At 46.2% G+C, this 13504-nt stretch overlaps 1 protein-coding gene across 2 annotated transcripts in view; it reads right to left on the bottom strand.

The window, feature by feature from the left end:
• RIC8B (RIC8 guanine nucleotide exchange factor B) overlaps positions 1-13504 on the bottom strand; it is an 867363-nt gene that overhangs the window by 337292 nt on the left and 516567 nt on the right. For both annotated transcript variants that reach the window (XM_069628263.1, XM_069628262.1), the window contains one exon: positions 12138-12288. In XM_069628263.1, coding sequence (XP_069484364.1) covers positions 12138-12288 — 151 coding nt within the window. The remainder of the gene's footprint in view (positions 1-12137; positions 12289-13504) is intronic.

Here is a 13504-nt window from a genome sequence, read left to right as displayed (position 1 = left end):
GGAAAATGTATTCCTCCACTGTCCATAACTTTCAGATGTTGTTCTCTTAATGCTATATTTTGGGATCTGCCTTCGTAGTGGAGTTTAAGTCTCCTCTTCCCCCATGGCAGTCGTTTGTGTTGATTAGGGTGTTGGCAGGCCTCCAGATAAGGTGCGTACCAGGCGTTTTTACGCATGAAAATCTTGTAAATACGACAGCTTTATTATTTTCCTGTGTACATTTACACACAAGTTGAGAGCAGAAGGCAGTGCAAAGGTCTTGTTATTTGACAGAAGCCAGAACGCTTTCAACATTTAAATATATACAAGAGAGATCAAATGGCCAAACATTAGAGAAATAAGGAAAGGTGTATTCTGTCACAATGCAGAAGGCTGCCGCAGAGCAATGATTTCCATACTTCGGCTGGATGTCACATACATTTTACTCTCTTGCAAAGTAGAAAAGTCATTTTTACTCTCTTGAAATCACATTTACGCTCAAAGTTTAAAAATAGGGAGTAAAATACTCCCACCTCAAAATCTTATCTGGAGCACTGGGTGTTGGGGTGCATGTTCTCCTACAACCACCCCATGCCTTTGTGGAAGGACCTAGTAAGGGCGGTCTAGGGATACGAGTTATATATCTTTCAGGCCTAGCATCCATTACCTCAGGGTGGCACCCATCTCCTTAGACCTCCCTACCATTGGTCCTAAAGCAGGGGACTTTGTCCAAACTAGCATCTGCATTTGTATAATCTAAAAATATACAACTAACCAAGTATTCTAACCACCAATTTAAACCTTCTTTTAATCAGACACACATTTATCCAATGTTGTTATCGGGTTTATCAGATGACAACACATTGGCAGAGTCAACAGTGCATCGTCCACCCCATTTCTCCAACACCACACCCCTATGTATACTACCCTCTACTGCACAGAACTGCATTGCTTTCTAGCACATACATACATACCCATATATTTGACCATTGGGGTAAATTTAGACAATGAAATGTGCCAATCTTTGTATGATTTAGAGCCGGGGTCTCCAATATTTACGTTAGCAAGAGCTACTTGTAATTAATGGCCAATAGGCGGGAGCTATTCAGGTGGTGATGTATAGGAGTATTTGCTTTTTTGGGTGGTTTATTTGCTCTTTATATTAAAAAATAAATAACCTATGCATTTACCGTGATATTAATCACTTCAAAAACATATTTCATTACTGTGCATTAGTGGCTTTTGCCTAAAAATTGTCAAGCATATTAGATTGCAGGAAACCAATCAAGACATTAAATGTGACGGGTGATACTGCACGGGATCCATGAGTGCTCAGTAATCTGGCGACTAGCTTAAAACAGCAAAAGCACTCAGATGCTGTCAGAAGGGATAAAAGTTTTGATTTCAGGAAGTTCAGGACAGATTTACAGAAATAGGCAATGACAGTGGCTGTTAGTGCAGATACCCTTCTTACCATACTATGTGCACGTAACTGCACACCTGATATGGCAGAAATAAATACAGAACAGTTTTTTAAATCTGTTACAACAGACTCCCCCTCACCCCCTCAGGGGAGTCACTGCACCCTTCACATTTGCACCATCTGTAAAAAGAAATCTTTGATGAAGGATGCGTCTGTTGAACAGTATTTGCATTGCAGCGTTTAGTTTATCTACTTTTTATGATCACAGACATCTTTTGGGAAAATTATTTCATAATTTGTGTGTATTATTGCAAAGTGCCTCTCAACAATACTTTTTCCCACTTCAACTTGGTCACTGTAATATCCTGCGTATTGTTGGTAACCAGGCATCTATTGACATTTTCCTTGTGTTCGAAAATAACTTGTAAGTTGTATGGTGTTTTACCCAGTTTTTTGCAAAAAAAAAACAGTGCTCATAAAATGCACCATTCCAACCTAGTATTGAAAGGATGAAAATCACGTGCCAGAATTCAAATATGATATGATATGGCATTTGTAACGCGCCTATACACAAGTGTTTCAAGGCGCGAAATATGCGCGAAATATGCATACAGGTTCCTCCATTGCTCACTTTTCTCACCCAATTACTTTATTCATACTCTTGGTTCATAAAGCATAAATCATGTTTTAAGTCCTGGTATTGACAGTACAAGTACTTTTACATTCCTGTTTAGTTTTGTTTTAAGCGGACAGGAACCACTATGCAGTGCTACTGGTAGTTTCCCACATTTACTTCAATGTAAAAATTACTGTTATCACTATTATTCCTACATTGGGATACGCAGAGAGAAGGGCTTCACCATACAGCAAATTCCATCTTAACTCTTAGTACAATTGGGGTACTACTGCCTTAAGAGAAAATTCAGCATCCTCAAATAAAAAAATGTATTCAGTTTTACCATTTTTTCTTGAAAGCTAGGACTCACACGGATTGTCTTTTCTACACACACATGCGCGCGCACACACACAAGCACACACACACTGAGGAAAAACACACGCACGCCGAGCACAAAACTATTACAGCTGTAGCTTTATTTTCCCCATTCTGATTGAAAGCCTACAATTACCAGCATGCAAAGTAATGCTAACCAAAATAAATCTAAAGCAACACAGTGAGACTGAAACAATCAAAGTCCCAGCTTTGTTTTCAGATAGCATGCAAATGTATGCGCCCCTTCCCTTTCTAATCAGCCATCATTTGCACCTCTTGGTGACAATGGCCACAACACAATTCTCCATTTACTTTTGTGATTGATAGTTAACCCTTTGTAGGCAAACTACCCCAAGCCCTTCAAGCCCAGATGCAACCACTCCTCTCATTGTGCACACAGCTTTTGACTGTTTGCTTTGGAGGAAGAGGAGGGGAAGGGGGCAGGGGAAGAGGCCCAGGAACTTCAGACATCAAAACAAACACCCAGTGCACCTTCTGGTGTCTAAAATAAGGAGCTACTGGGAAGCTTCAGGTGAGCTACCAGTGGATTTGTTAGCTGCAGGTACTGTATGCAGCATCTTTACTTCGAGCATCCTCTAATGACAGTGAATTAAACTGTTTTGCAGAAAATGCAACGATCATTTTTAGAAATTGATCTGCGTTCATTCAATTTGCCAATGTAAAGGACTGTACTTATAAAAAGGCTTCCATAACAATTTAATTTAATTCTAATATTTCCAAAGATGAACAAAGATACAAGTGCTAAAGCTGCAGTAAAACAAATAGGCTCTTAAACTTTGTAAAAAGGCCACCAGTCAGGTCCTTCTAAAGGTGGTATGCCAAACCCACTAGAAGATGTACTTAAATAACCAGTCTGTCGACATGAGAGACCTACGACATTTTTTAAAAAAAATATTAAAAAAAAAAAAAAAAAACGGTCCACAGGCTTTGCTCCCCATCCATGCACTCTAAATGCAATAGCCAGGCAAATACGGTCTAGCAGCTTGCATAGCCATCCACACTGAAACCCCTTACGTGTCTCAACACCTCTACAATTAGTATACAGTGACAACCTACGAAAAAGGTTTGGTCTAGGTGGACACACAGCAAGTACTCTGCACTACTACTGTATCCTAAACCTCTGACATCACCCATCCACGTGCTTGAACTCTGGTTGGCTTACTAGGGCCCAGCCTGCCCCTTAAGTCTTAACCCGACAGAATACACACAAGCACCTTAATGCAAACTCTTTTAACTTTCCCCATACATGGACTTCTGTCCCAGAGAGCGTTCCAACCACAAAGCGCATTGAGGCCATAAAAATTGGGAAATTACGCTATATAAATTACTACAATACAATAATGCTCTATCCTGAAATCGTAACCTTAGATATCAGAGTACTTCTCTCTGAACTCTTGCCAACATGTGTTTCACTCAAATCTAGAAGAGCCTCAAGGCCTTGTTATGAGATACATGAAAATTAGTTCTTTGTTCAGTTACATCATAGTGTCACTCTGTTAACTGTACAGATATCCCATATAATAAAGTAGTGGGGAAATCTAATCTAATCCCAAATTAATTTATAGGAGTTTTTGTAAAAGTGTAAAAGTAGTGGCTTACGTCCAAATGTTATTGATAAATGATTGAGGCAATTGCTTCTATTTTTGTTCCCTGCCAGCTTATGCCAGTTGTTAGTCTTCCGATGCTATAGCCATATAACACTACATTTTATTGGCCGTATATGCAGTGCTTCCGATAATATTTGGAAGTGGGAGTATTTTACTCTATTTTTTAAAGTTGGGAGTAAAAGGATATTTTGGGGAGTAAATATACAAGTCCATTTCCCAATTGGAGTAGTTTATAAGCAAGTAAATGTTTTTACTGGAAAACGGAAATGTTTTTGTAATCATTATTTCTTTGCACCTAGTTATTCCTGAACATTAAAAGATACACGTTTAGTTCTTCCGATCAGGCCGTAATCAAAAACAGGGGAACAAGGTCCGATGGGTCTGTTTCCTATTTTTTGTTCGGAGTATTTTTACTTCCTATTTTTAACTTTTGGGAGTATTTGCCTATTTATAGGGAGTAAAAGTAGTCAATACACCCCTTTGCTTTAAGGCTGCGTACATGGCATGCCTTTTGTGATCTTTAGTTATCCCTATTGCGATTTATTGAACCTGTTGATTCCTTGTCCGAAGCTGCATGGCTTACTGCAGGTTCTCGCCAGTCAATATAGTATGAAGAGTCTTCATTTATCAGCAATAGTCCAAAGCCTCTGTAGCAAGGGATAAAAAAAGGATGTCTAGCTGATTGAAGCTAGGATGCATCTCGAACAAATACATTTCGTATTGGTCATAGCAAGGCCCTGAAGTAGCTCCAGATTTGAGTGCAAAACGTGTTTGCCAAGAGTTCAGAAAAGAGTACTCTCATATCCAAGGTTAAGGTTTCAGGAAAGAACACTCCGTTATGTATCTGTATTGTTGTATACCTCTTTAAAGCGCTCTGTTTTCGCAAAGCTAGGTCTGCGCTCAGTAAATACCATAATAAAATAACACTGAAACGCTCAAGAGTGTTTGTTTTACTGTAGTTTGATCTTTGTACATTTAAAGCTTTTTCAACAACAATACATGTGTACAGACTTATTGATTGACAAACTCAATTATGGACACTGAACTACTTCTAAAAATGATGGCAAGTGCACCTTCTGCCAAACAGTTGTGTGTGCATATATAGTGGCAAAGTATACTGTTATTATTCGTTTTTTATATACTGTGCTAGTTCACCACCATAGCAGTCCCAAAGTGTGTAAACATGGTCAGAGTTAAGGTGCATCAAGTCTCGCTCAGGGACAGCAGGACCTTAGTCTGCTTGGGATCCACTGACCGGTAAAAGGTGGGATATGAGAGAACAGTGCTGTGTTAAAGTAAAATCCTGTGAGGAGCACGGTACAGTGTATAAGAGGGTGATAGGTGGAGCTTGCTGTAATGCAATGCATATGTAAAGTCTTGCTGTGAGAGGGGCTCGAAATGTGCTTGGGTTATCCCAAGTACATTGTGGGCATGGTTGACCAGGGTCATCCAAAGGGATGGGCAGTGTCTTTTAAAAGGTCTAGATAAACAGGCTGCCCAAGGCTAATGACAAATATCACAGTGCCAACATCACATCAAGCTCGCCCAAGAGCAGGGCTGACAGGATCAGCCATGAACTAGTTCCAAACTCCCTGAGAGAGCAACTATTTAGAAATTATCTTTCTCTTCCCTCTTTCTCTTCCTTTCCTCTGTTTCTCCCTGATGAGGTTTCTAGACAAGTCCGATCTATGAAAGTTTTGTCAAAACAGGTTCTTCCAAAACCATCAAGGACCACATTGACACACTTGCTATACTGCCCTGGCTGACTTGTGCAACCACTCCTTCGCCACTGGAGCCTTCCTCCCCCTGGCAGCACTCTCTTGTACACCCTCTTCTCAAGATACCCTCAGCCGACCCCTCCTGCCCGGCTAACTATCGCCCGATCTCCATCACTCCTTTCCTGGGCAAATTCCTGGAAAAGCTGGCCATCTCCAAGCTTAATCTTCACACTGAATCTGTTGGTTGTCTCCATGACAATCAGTCTGGCTTCAAAGCAGCCAGAAGCACATAAACTGCTCTCCTGAACATCCGTGAAGACCTGCTCTCTAACCTTGATTTTAATCTCCCCTCTAGCCTCATCTTTCTCTATCTCTCTTCTGCCTTTGACACGGTCAACCATGCCATCCTGCTCAATCAATTCTGTGATAACCTGGGTATCACCGATCAGGCCCTGGCCTGGCCTGGCTGACCTTGTTCCCCTCTGATCGACCCTCCCAGGTCCAACTTGAGTCCTTCCTTTCCTCTATCTCGCTCTCTACATGTGGTGTTCTCCAGTGGTTTAACCTCTCTCCCTGGCTGTTCAACCAATATCTGGCACCTCCGGGCCACTGCATTGCTGCTCTCTGCTCCAACTTTCAGTGCTATGCGGATGACACTGCGCTTGTTTTCAGGCTCCCCTCTGCCACCTCTTCTACTTCTCTCATCTCTGACTGTGTCTGCTATCCAGGAGTGGTGTGCCGCCAACGATCTCTGCCTTAATGCCAGTAAAACGGAGATTCTCCTCATCGGCACACCTGCAACCTCCTTTCCTGTCACTCTCTGGCCGGTCTCCCTTGGCTCTCTTCCTACTCCCACCTGTGAGGCTAAGTACCTAGGGGTCATCTTCGACTCCACACTCCTTTTCTCCTCACATCTCTGAGGTTTCTAAGAAGTCAAACTACCAACTGCGCCTCCTCGGAGGTATTCTTCCTTTCCTCTCCTTCCCCCAGAAGCTCACTGTCTCTAGAGCTCTGGTTCTCTGTAGGCTGGACTACTGCAACAGCCTCTTTATAAATCTGCCTGCTTCTACTCTTTGGCCTCTGCAACTCATCCAGAACAGGACTGCAAGAATTGTCCTTGGCCTCAAGCCCAGGGATCGTATCTCTCCAGTACTGAAATCTCTGCATTGGCTCCCAGTAGCTGCAAGAATTAAGTTCAAGACCCTCTGCATTGTTCATGCCTTCTGGGGTCTGGGTCCCCAATACCACCAACTCTCTTTGCAAATACCTTCCTACTCGAGCTCTCCGCTCCTCCACCTCCAACTCTCTCAGGGTTAGTCGCTTCTATAAGCAACGAGTTGGTGGTAGAACTCCTTCAGCTGGGGTCTCCCTCTGGAACAGCCTCCCTGCCTCTCTCAAACTTGAGGAGAACCATCTCCTGTTGCCTTCTCTCTCCCTCTCCCCTGCCGATTACCTGTCTTATACTGCACCGGTGAACTGGTTACCCTCTAGTTTCGGGCCCAAGTCCCTGTCCGCCCAGTTGCACACCTGCACTGCCTCCCGGCAACCCTTGCACTTGGGTCTGTATCTGTAACTCTACAGTCCCCCTACCTGCACTTTTGGACACCTGCTGTCTGGGCTTAACTTTGCACCTGCCACCCGCACTTCTTGTTATTGTTTTGATCCCATGTACAGCACTACCCCCCCTCCCCTTTCCCCTGGCACTTTTCCACTTGCCCCTCCCCTGTATTTGCGCAATCTCAATGCACTTGGCCTAGTCAGATTATGGTCTCTGTCCTCCCTCTGTTCACCCTTCCTTCCTCGTCGTAGGCGCGTTACAAATGCCATATCATACTAGGTTCCTAAAAAACAGGGTATTTTGGACTCCATCTCCCAAGAAGCATCAGGTTTAGAAATCCCTAAACCCAGGGCAGATGTCAGGGCACAGAGTTTGAGTGAGTGTGGGAGTGGGTTCAAGGAGCCAGCACAAAGGCCTCAGGCAAGAGCAGCCAGAAAAAAGACAAAAAACAAAAGCCAGGAAAAGCATTCCAGGCTTCCTGCAATGAGGGCTTCTTTGCCCTCATTGCAGGAAAAAGGACCTGCAAACTACATCTCCCAGCAGCCTCTGGGCCAGGAACTACAGACTTCCAGCCAGGTTTGGGAGTGGCGCAGGACCAGAAGCTAAAGCACAGGGCGTGTGCTTGAGGACTCGACCAGAGCAGTCGCATCAGCAGGAGCTCCGGCTAGGCTATGGGGATCAGAGCGGGGCCATGCCCCAAGGAAACTTAATTCCTGCCCCTTGCTGGGAAAAGTTAAGTACCGCAGAGTCAAAGGGGGGGGAGGGAGCGGAGCACCAGAGAAATGTGTGCAGCAGCAGGGGAGCAGCGCTGAGCAAAAGGGGGGAGCGGAGCACCAGGGGAGCAGGGGGCATAGCCCAAACAGACCAGGTCCCCCTGTGTCATGATGCCTACCCCCGGGGACCCAGACCAATTCCAGCAACCCCGGAAGCAAGCATCAAGTTATGCTAAGCAAACCCAACAACCCCTGCTAGGGGCTATTTGGGTGCAGGCTTGGCGCCTATGGCGCCAGGCTCATATGGAGAGTCAGTCCTGGCGCCATAGGCGCCAGGCTCATAGAAAACTTACCTGAGGCAGACCATGCTGCAAGAGCTCCAAGCCAAAGGAGGCTTGGAAGGGACTACTTTACTTAAGGGACTATTTTTTACTCGAGTGGGGCTTGGGAGGAATACTTACCTGGGACTACTTTGGAGGCTATTTAAACCACGCCCGAAGAGCAGCAAACGCTTTGCGTTATTCTGCATCCAGCAGCGTAACGCTCACCGTGCCTGCAAGTCTGCATCCAGTCTTCTGCCACGCCCGCCTCGAGTCCGGAGCTCCTACAAAAAGGGGAGAGAAGGAGAAAAGGTTAGAACAAGAGCAATACCTTTGATCTTTACCTGAATTCCCGATCCATCGCGCCTTCGAGCTGGAAGAAAGAAGTTATTTTATGCGCGTCGCCTCGCCTACAGCAGCGCCGCGCGGAGCTCACGGGCCTTCGCAGCATCTTCACATTCCACTGCATCCTTCTGCATGCTCCCGCCGCACTCCGGCACCTAAGGGGAAGACAAGAACAGCAAGGTGAACCAAGGGAATACACAGAGGCAATATTAGTTACCCCCCATAGACTTACCTGATTTTACCACCCGGGGTACTATTCCTCTTCACGGGTCGGCCCAGCTTCCACTGCATCCTCGCCGAACCCCGGCCCCCTAAGGGGAAACAAAAGGACAGCAAGGTGAGACAAAGGGACAAACAAGGGGAAAGCTCCTCACCACAATAGACTTACCTGATTTTACCGCCGGAGGCATTATTCCCCGAGACTTCATATTTTCTCTCAGCGCCTGAATAAGGGAGAAAGCAACAGGTTACATATTGACATTATTTTATCAAACTGTGTTGGATAATACAAATCCTTACATGAATATTACCGGTTGCCACGAGGAACTCTTCGCTAGGGTCAAGCTGCAACCTGCAAGGAATCGAAGAGTGAAAGTCAGACATTTGAACTCTTACAAACTACATACTTACGGCGCCTTGCTGGGAATCTCAGAGTCAATATTGTTCTGGAACTCACCAATTCCTTCGAACCAGTGAAGCAACTGGTTATCAACGCGCCCCTGCGCTGAGCTCATCTTTCCAAACCATCAGGTGAGACTATAAGAGGGAACATCAAAGGTGATCAGTGGGAAGAACAGAGGGAGTGGGGGAGGGTTAACGCTCAACTCCACGGGTGGTTAATTCCCTTTCTCCATTTGCAGAAGAATATTCCTATGGGCCAAGCAAACGAAGCTAGGTGGGCCAGTCCAGTCCGTCATCTCGGCACTACGCGTCACATTGGTGGAGGCCGCAGCTGTCCAGTTCAGATCGACGCCCCTGTGGGAGCCAGGTGAGCGTAACACCCTGCTCCCATAAAAGCTAAGAGTGCCGCGCACATCGCAGCCTACAGTGATCACGCTCTCAGCATGAATGCTCACCAACAAACCCGTTAGACAGCCTCTGCATCCAGCAAGCATTGTCCTGCGTGCAGTGTATCATAGCCACGGGCGGCCGCTATCAACAGCACATAGAACACGAATCGCACGCTTCTGAGCACACCATAGGCTCTTCCACGGGCAGCCACGTTAGGAGTCGCATATCTTCAGCCATGTGCAGTGGATCATGATATTGCTGCATTTTTTAGCCACCTACGGCCAGGACGAACCTGCATGTGAAAAAACATGTGCATTCACCTTTGCAAGCTAGCACAGGGCACATAGACGCTCACTAAAACTTGCAGAGGTCTTAGACACCCGTACTGCATGAATCTGCATGAACCTTGCCTTGGGGGGGGGGGGGGGGTGTCACCAGTCATTAGTGCATGTACAGTTGTATGTACTTGGTGAGCCACGTGCGGCCTACTGTGCAATCACAAATACAAGTTCTCCTTGCAGCATTTGAACTGCTAGCCTTTGAACTGCTGCAGTTACCGGACCGGTGAGTGCGCTAAGACCGAAAGAGAGAGAAAGAGAGACACCAAAAGAGAGAGAGAGAGAGAGAGAGAGAGAGAGAGAGAGAGAGAGAGAGAGAGAGAGAGAGAGAGACCGAAAGAGAGAGACCAGAAAAGAGAGAGACACCAAAAGAGAGAGACCGAAAGAGGGAGAGAAAGATAGACCGGAAGAGAGAGAGACCAAAAGAGAGAGAACGGGGAGAGAGGTGAGAGTCTGCGGGGGAAGAGGCTCCGGGGGAAGAGAGGCTGCCGGGAAAGAAGGTGCGGGGGGGGGGGGGGGGGGAGAGGGTGCAGAGGGTGCAGGGGGAGAAGAGAGGGTGGAGGGGGAGAAGAGAGGGTGCAGGGGGAGAAGAGAGGGTGCAGGGGGAGAAGAGAGGGTGCAGGGGGAGAAGAGAGGGTGCAGGGGGAGAAGAGAGGGTGCAGGGGGGAGAAGAGAGGGTGCAGGGGGGGAAGAGAGGTTGCGGGGGGAGAAGAGAGGGTGCAGGGGGGAGAAGAGAGGGTGCAGGGGGGAGAAGAGAGGGTGCAGGGGGGAGAAGAGAGGGTGCAGGGGGGAGAAGAGAGGGTGCAGGGGGGGAGAAGAGAGGGTGCAGGGGGGAGAAGAGAGGGTGCAGGGGGGAGAAGAGGTTGCGGGGGAGAAGAGAGGTTGTGGAGGGGAAGAGAGGTTGCGGGGGGGAAGAGAGGCAGCTGGGGGTGAGGTGGCTTAACAGAGGGGGAGAGCCCCTTGGCCCGAGGAAGAGAGAAGTAAGTAGTGGAGTGAAGCAGAGCCCCAATAAGCAGAGGACCTTTGGGACACTTGACAAAGGGAGAAAGCCCTAAACTCTTGAGAGAGAGGGGGGGACCTTGTGTTTTCCAGAAGGAAGGCTAGAACTGAGCTCTAGAAATCACCAAGCAGGAGACCTTCCTGCCTGGAACTTTCTGTATGCCTTTTTATTTGCCGTCCTCCAAATACAATCCTGATTAAAAGGGCTACATTTCCAGAAAACCTTTACATCATAGCCATCCTGGACCAATTTCCATACAATAGTCTTACATTGTACTTTTGTTTAATAAAACCTGGTCTGATTATTCTGCTGTGTATTTCGTTGGCCTTGTGGCAACACACACACAAAGTTAATATAGAGAAATGAATTGGTGAACCAGAAGCAAAACTAGCCAAATGAAAATACAATTTAGGCCACCTCCCTTGTGTTAGTAAAGCCTTAGTAATAGATCTCTTCCAGCTGACTCTGCAGGACATAGATGTATTCAATACAAGGTTTGGCTTTGCCACTACTTGTTTTCAGCAACTTATGCAAATGAAAGGACTGGAAAAGTGCTGTTAAGCAGAAATTGGAACCAACGTCATTTCAGACCATGTGACAGATCAGAAATAGAAGTCATCATGTTAGGAGGGGTGCCTATGCCCATCAGGGGGAACTCCAAGACAGGAAGTCATCATAAAACATGGGAACTGGAACCAGAAATTGAAGAAGGGCAAAGTATTAATGAAAGGATTCATTGCATTGGCAGGATGTGGAATGCCTTGGCTGGAAAGGCCTGGTGATGTGCTCCAGAATCTTCTTTGGTTTCAGATAGGTATGGTGGGTATTGGCCTTTAAAAGGTGAGGGGTTTAAGAAGTGGGTTAGGTTAGAGCAGTCAGCTCCTGATGGATTTAGAGTGCAGTTTCCTTGCCTTGCAAGTCAACGAATAAAGCGGTGTCGGTCATCACCCAAAACTGATGGATGAGTTTGGTTTCTCCAACAGCTTATTGGAGTTCTGGAATCTTTGCAACCATAAAACAAAAAGGAGAATTTCAAAATGTGAAAAAAAACAAAAAAAATAAAAAACAGTCATCTTACTTTTAAAGAGCCAGAATTTAGTTTTCAAGCCTTACCTTATCTATTCGCATTTCCATAAAATCTAGCAAAACTTGAATGGCATCCATATTCATACCATTGTACTTCAGAGATTCTTCTTCTTTTGAAGTGCTAATAAGCACGTCCAAACATGAAACTGGAACATTGCTCAAAAGGTTGATTGTATTGCTGAAAAAGGAATAATGACAGTTTCAAAACAAAAGTAAAACTATGGAAAAGGTCATGCTTTCAAGGACCCACATTGCAAGCTTTTCCTTTATGGGAGAAAAAGTCCATCAATTACAATAAACCATTTCGTGCAGAAGGAACAAGTTACTTACCTGTAACTGTTGTTCTCCAGCATGGGTCTGGCATGGATTCACATGCTCATGAATATTTCCCGTCGTCAGGCTGGGAATCCTCGGCAAAGAAAAAAAGAAATCAGTATCAGTTTCGTTTCTGATCTGTCTTTCTTAGTAGTAACCAATCACTGGTCTCTGGGTCATACTGCCCCCAGCCGATGACTGCCCTCTCCCTAAGCCCCGCCCCTGGCAGCCATCCTCAGATTTGGTAGCACGTAAAGTGGCAGTATGACCAAGTGAAAAGCTGCAGAGGGGTAGGAAGGAGGGTTCGCATGTGAATCCATGCCAGACCCATGCTGGAGAACAACAGTTACAGGTAAGTAACACATGCTCATGAATATAAGAATACATAGCAGTGCACACATGCACAACCACGGGAGGTGGCAAAGGCTCAAAATTAAGCATCACATAAACTCAACATTAAGCAACTCTTACCTCCTCACCAGGCCCACCTTCAGGCGAACAGGTTGCGCAGCACTGCTTGGCCGACTCTGGACTCCTCTCTGTCGACCTGTTAGAGATGTGAGTCGACCTCCACGTAGCAGCCCTGCAGATGTCCAGCAGGGGCATACCAGACAAGAACGCCGTGGTAGCAGCGATCGCTATAGGTCGAATGGGCTCTCGGACGGCCGGGCAACGGTCGGTTTGCCAACCGGTGACAGTGCATGATGCAGCCGGAGAGCCATCTGGAAATGGAAGCCTTCGAGAGAGCCTTCCCTTGGTTCACAGGTCCAAAGTTCACAAACAGCTGTGACGTCTTCCGAAAACTCTTTGTGCGGTCCATGTAGAACGTCAGCGCTCTAGCCACATCCAGCGAGTGCAAAGTCCACTCAGCCGGCGACGAAGGCGACGGGAAGAAAACTGGTAACCCCAAGGGCTTGTTGAGATGGAAGTCCGACAGCACCTTGGGCATGAAGGAGGGGTGCGTCCTCAGCACTACCCTCGTATTGTGAAGAGTCAAATATGGAGGCTTGCAGGATAGGGCCTGATTATCTCCCACGCGTCGTGCAGAGGTGATGGCCACAAGGAACGCTGTCTTCCAA

The sequence above is a fragment of the Ambystoma mexicanum genome, chromosome 12 (assembly GCF_040938575.1).
Source record: "Ambystoma mexicanum isolate Mex_15411 chromosome 12, UKY_AmexF1_1, whole genome shotgun sequence".
Classification (NCBI taxonomy): domain Eukaryota; kingdom Metazoa; phylum Chordata; class Amphibia; order Caudata; family Ambystomatidae; genus Ambystoma; species Ambystoma mexicanum.
This window is presented reverse-complemented; position numbering and strand designations above follow the sequence as displayed.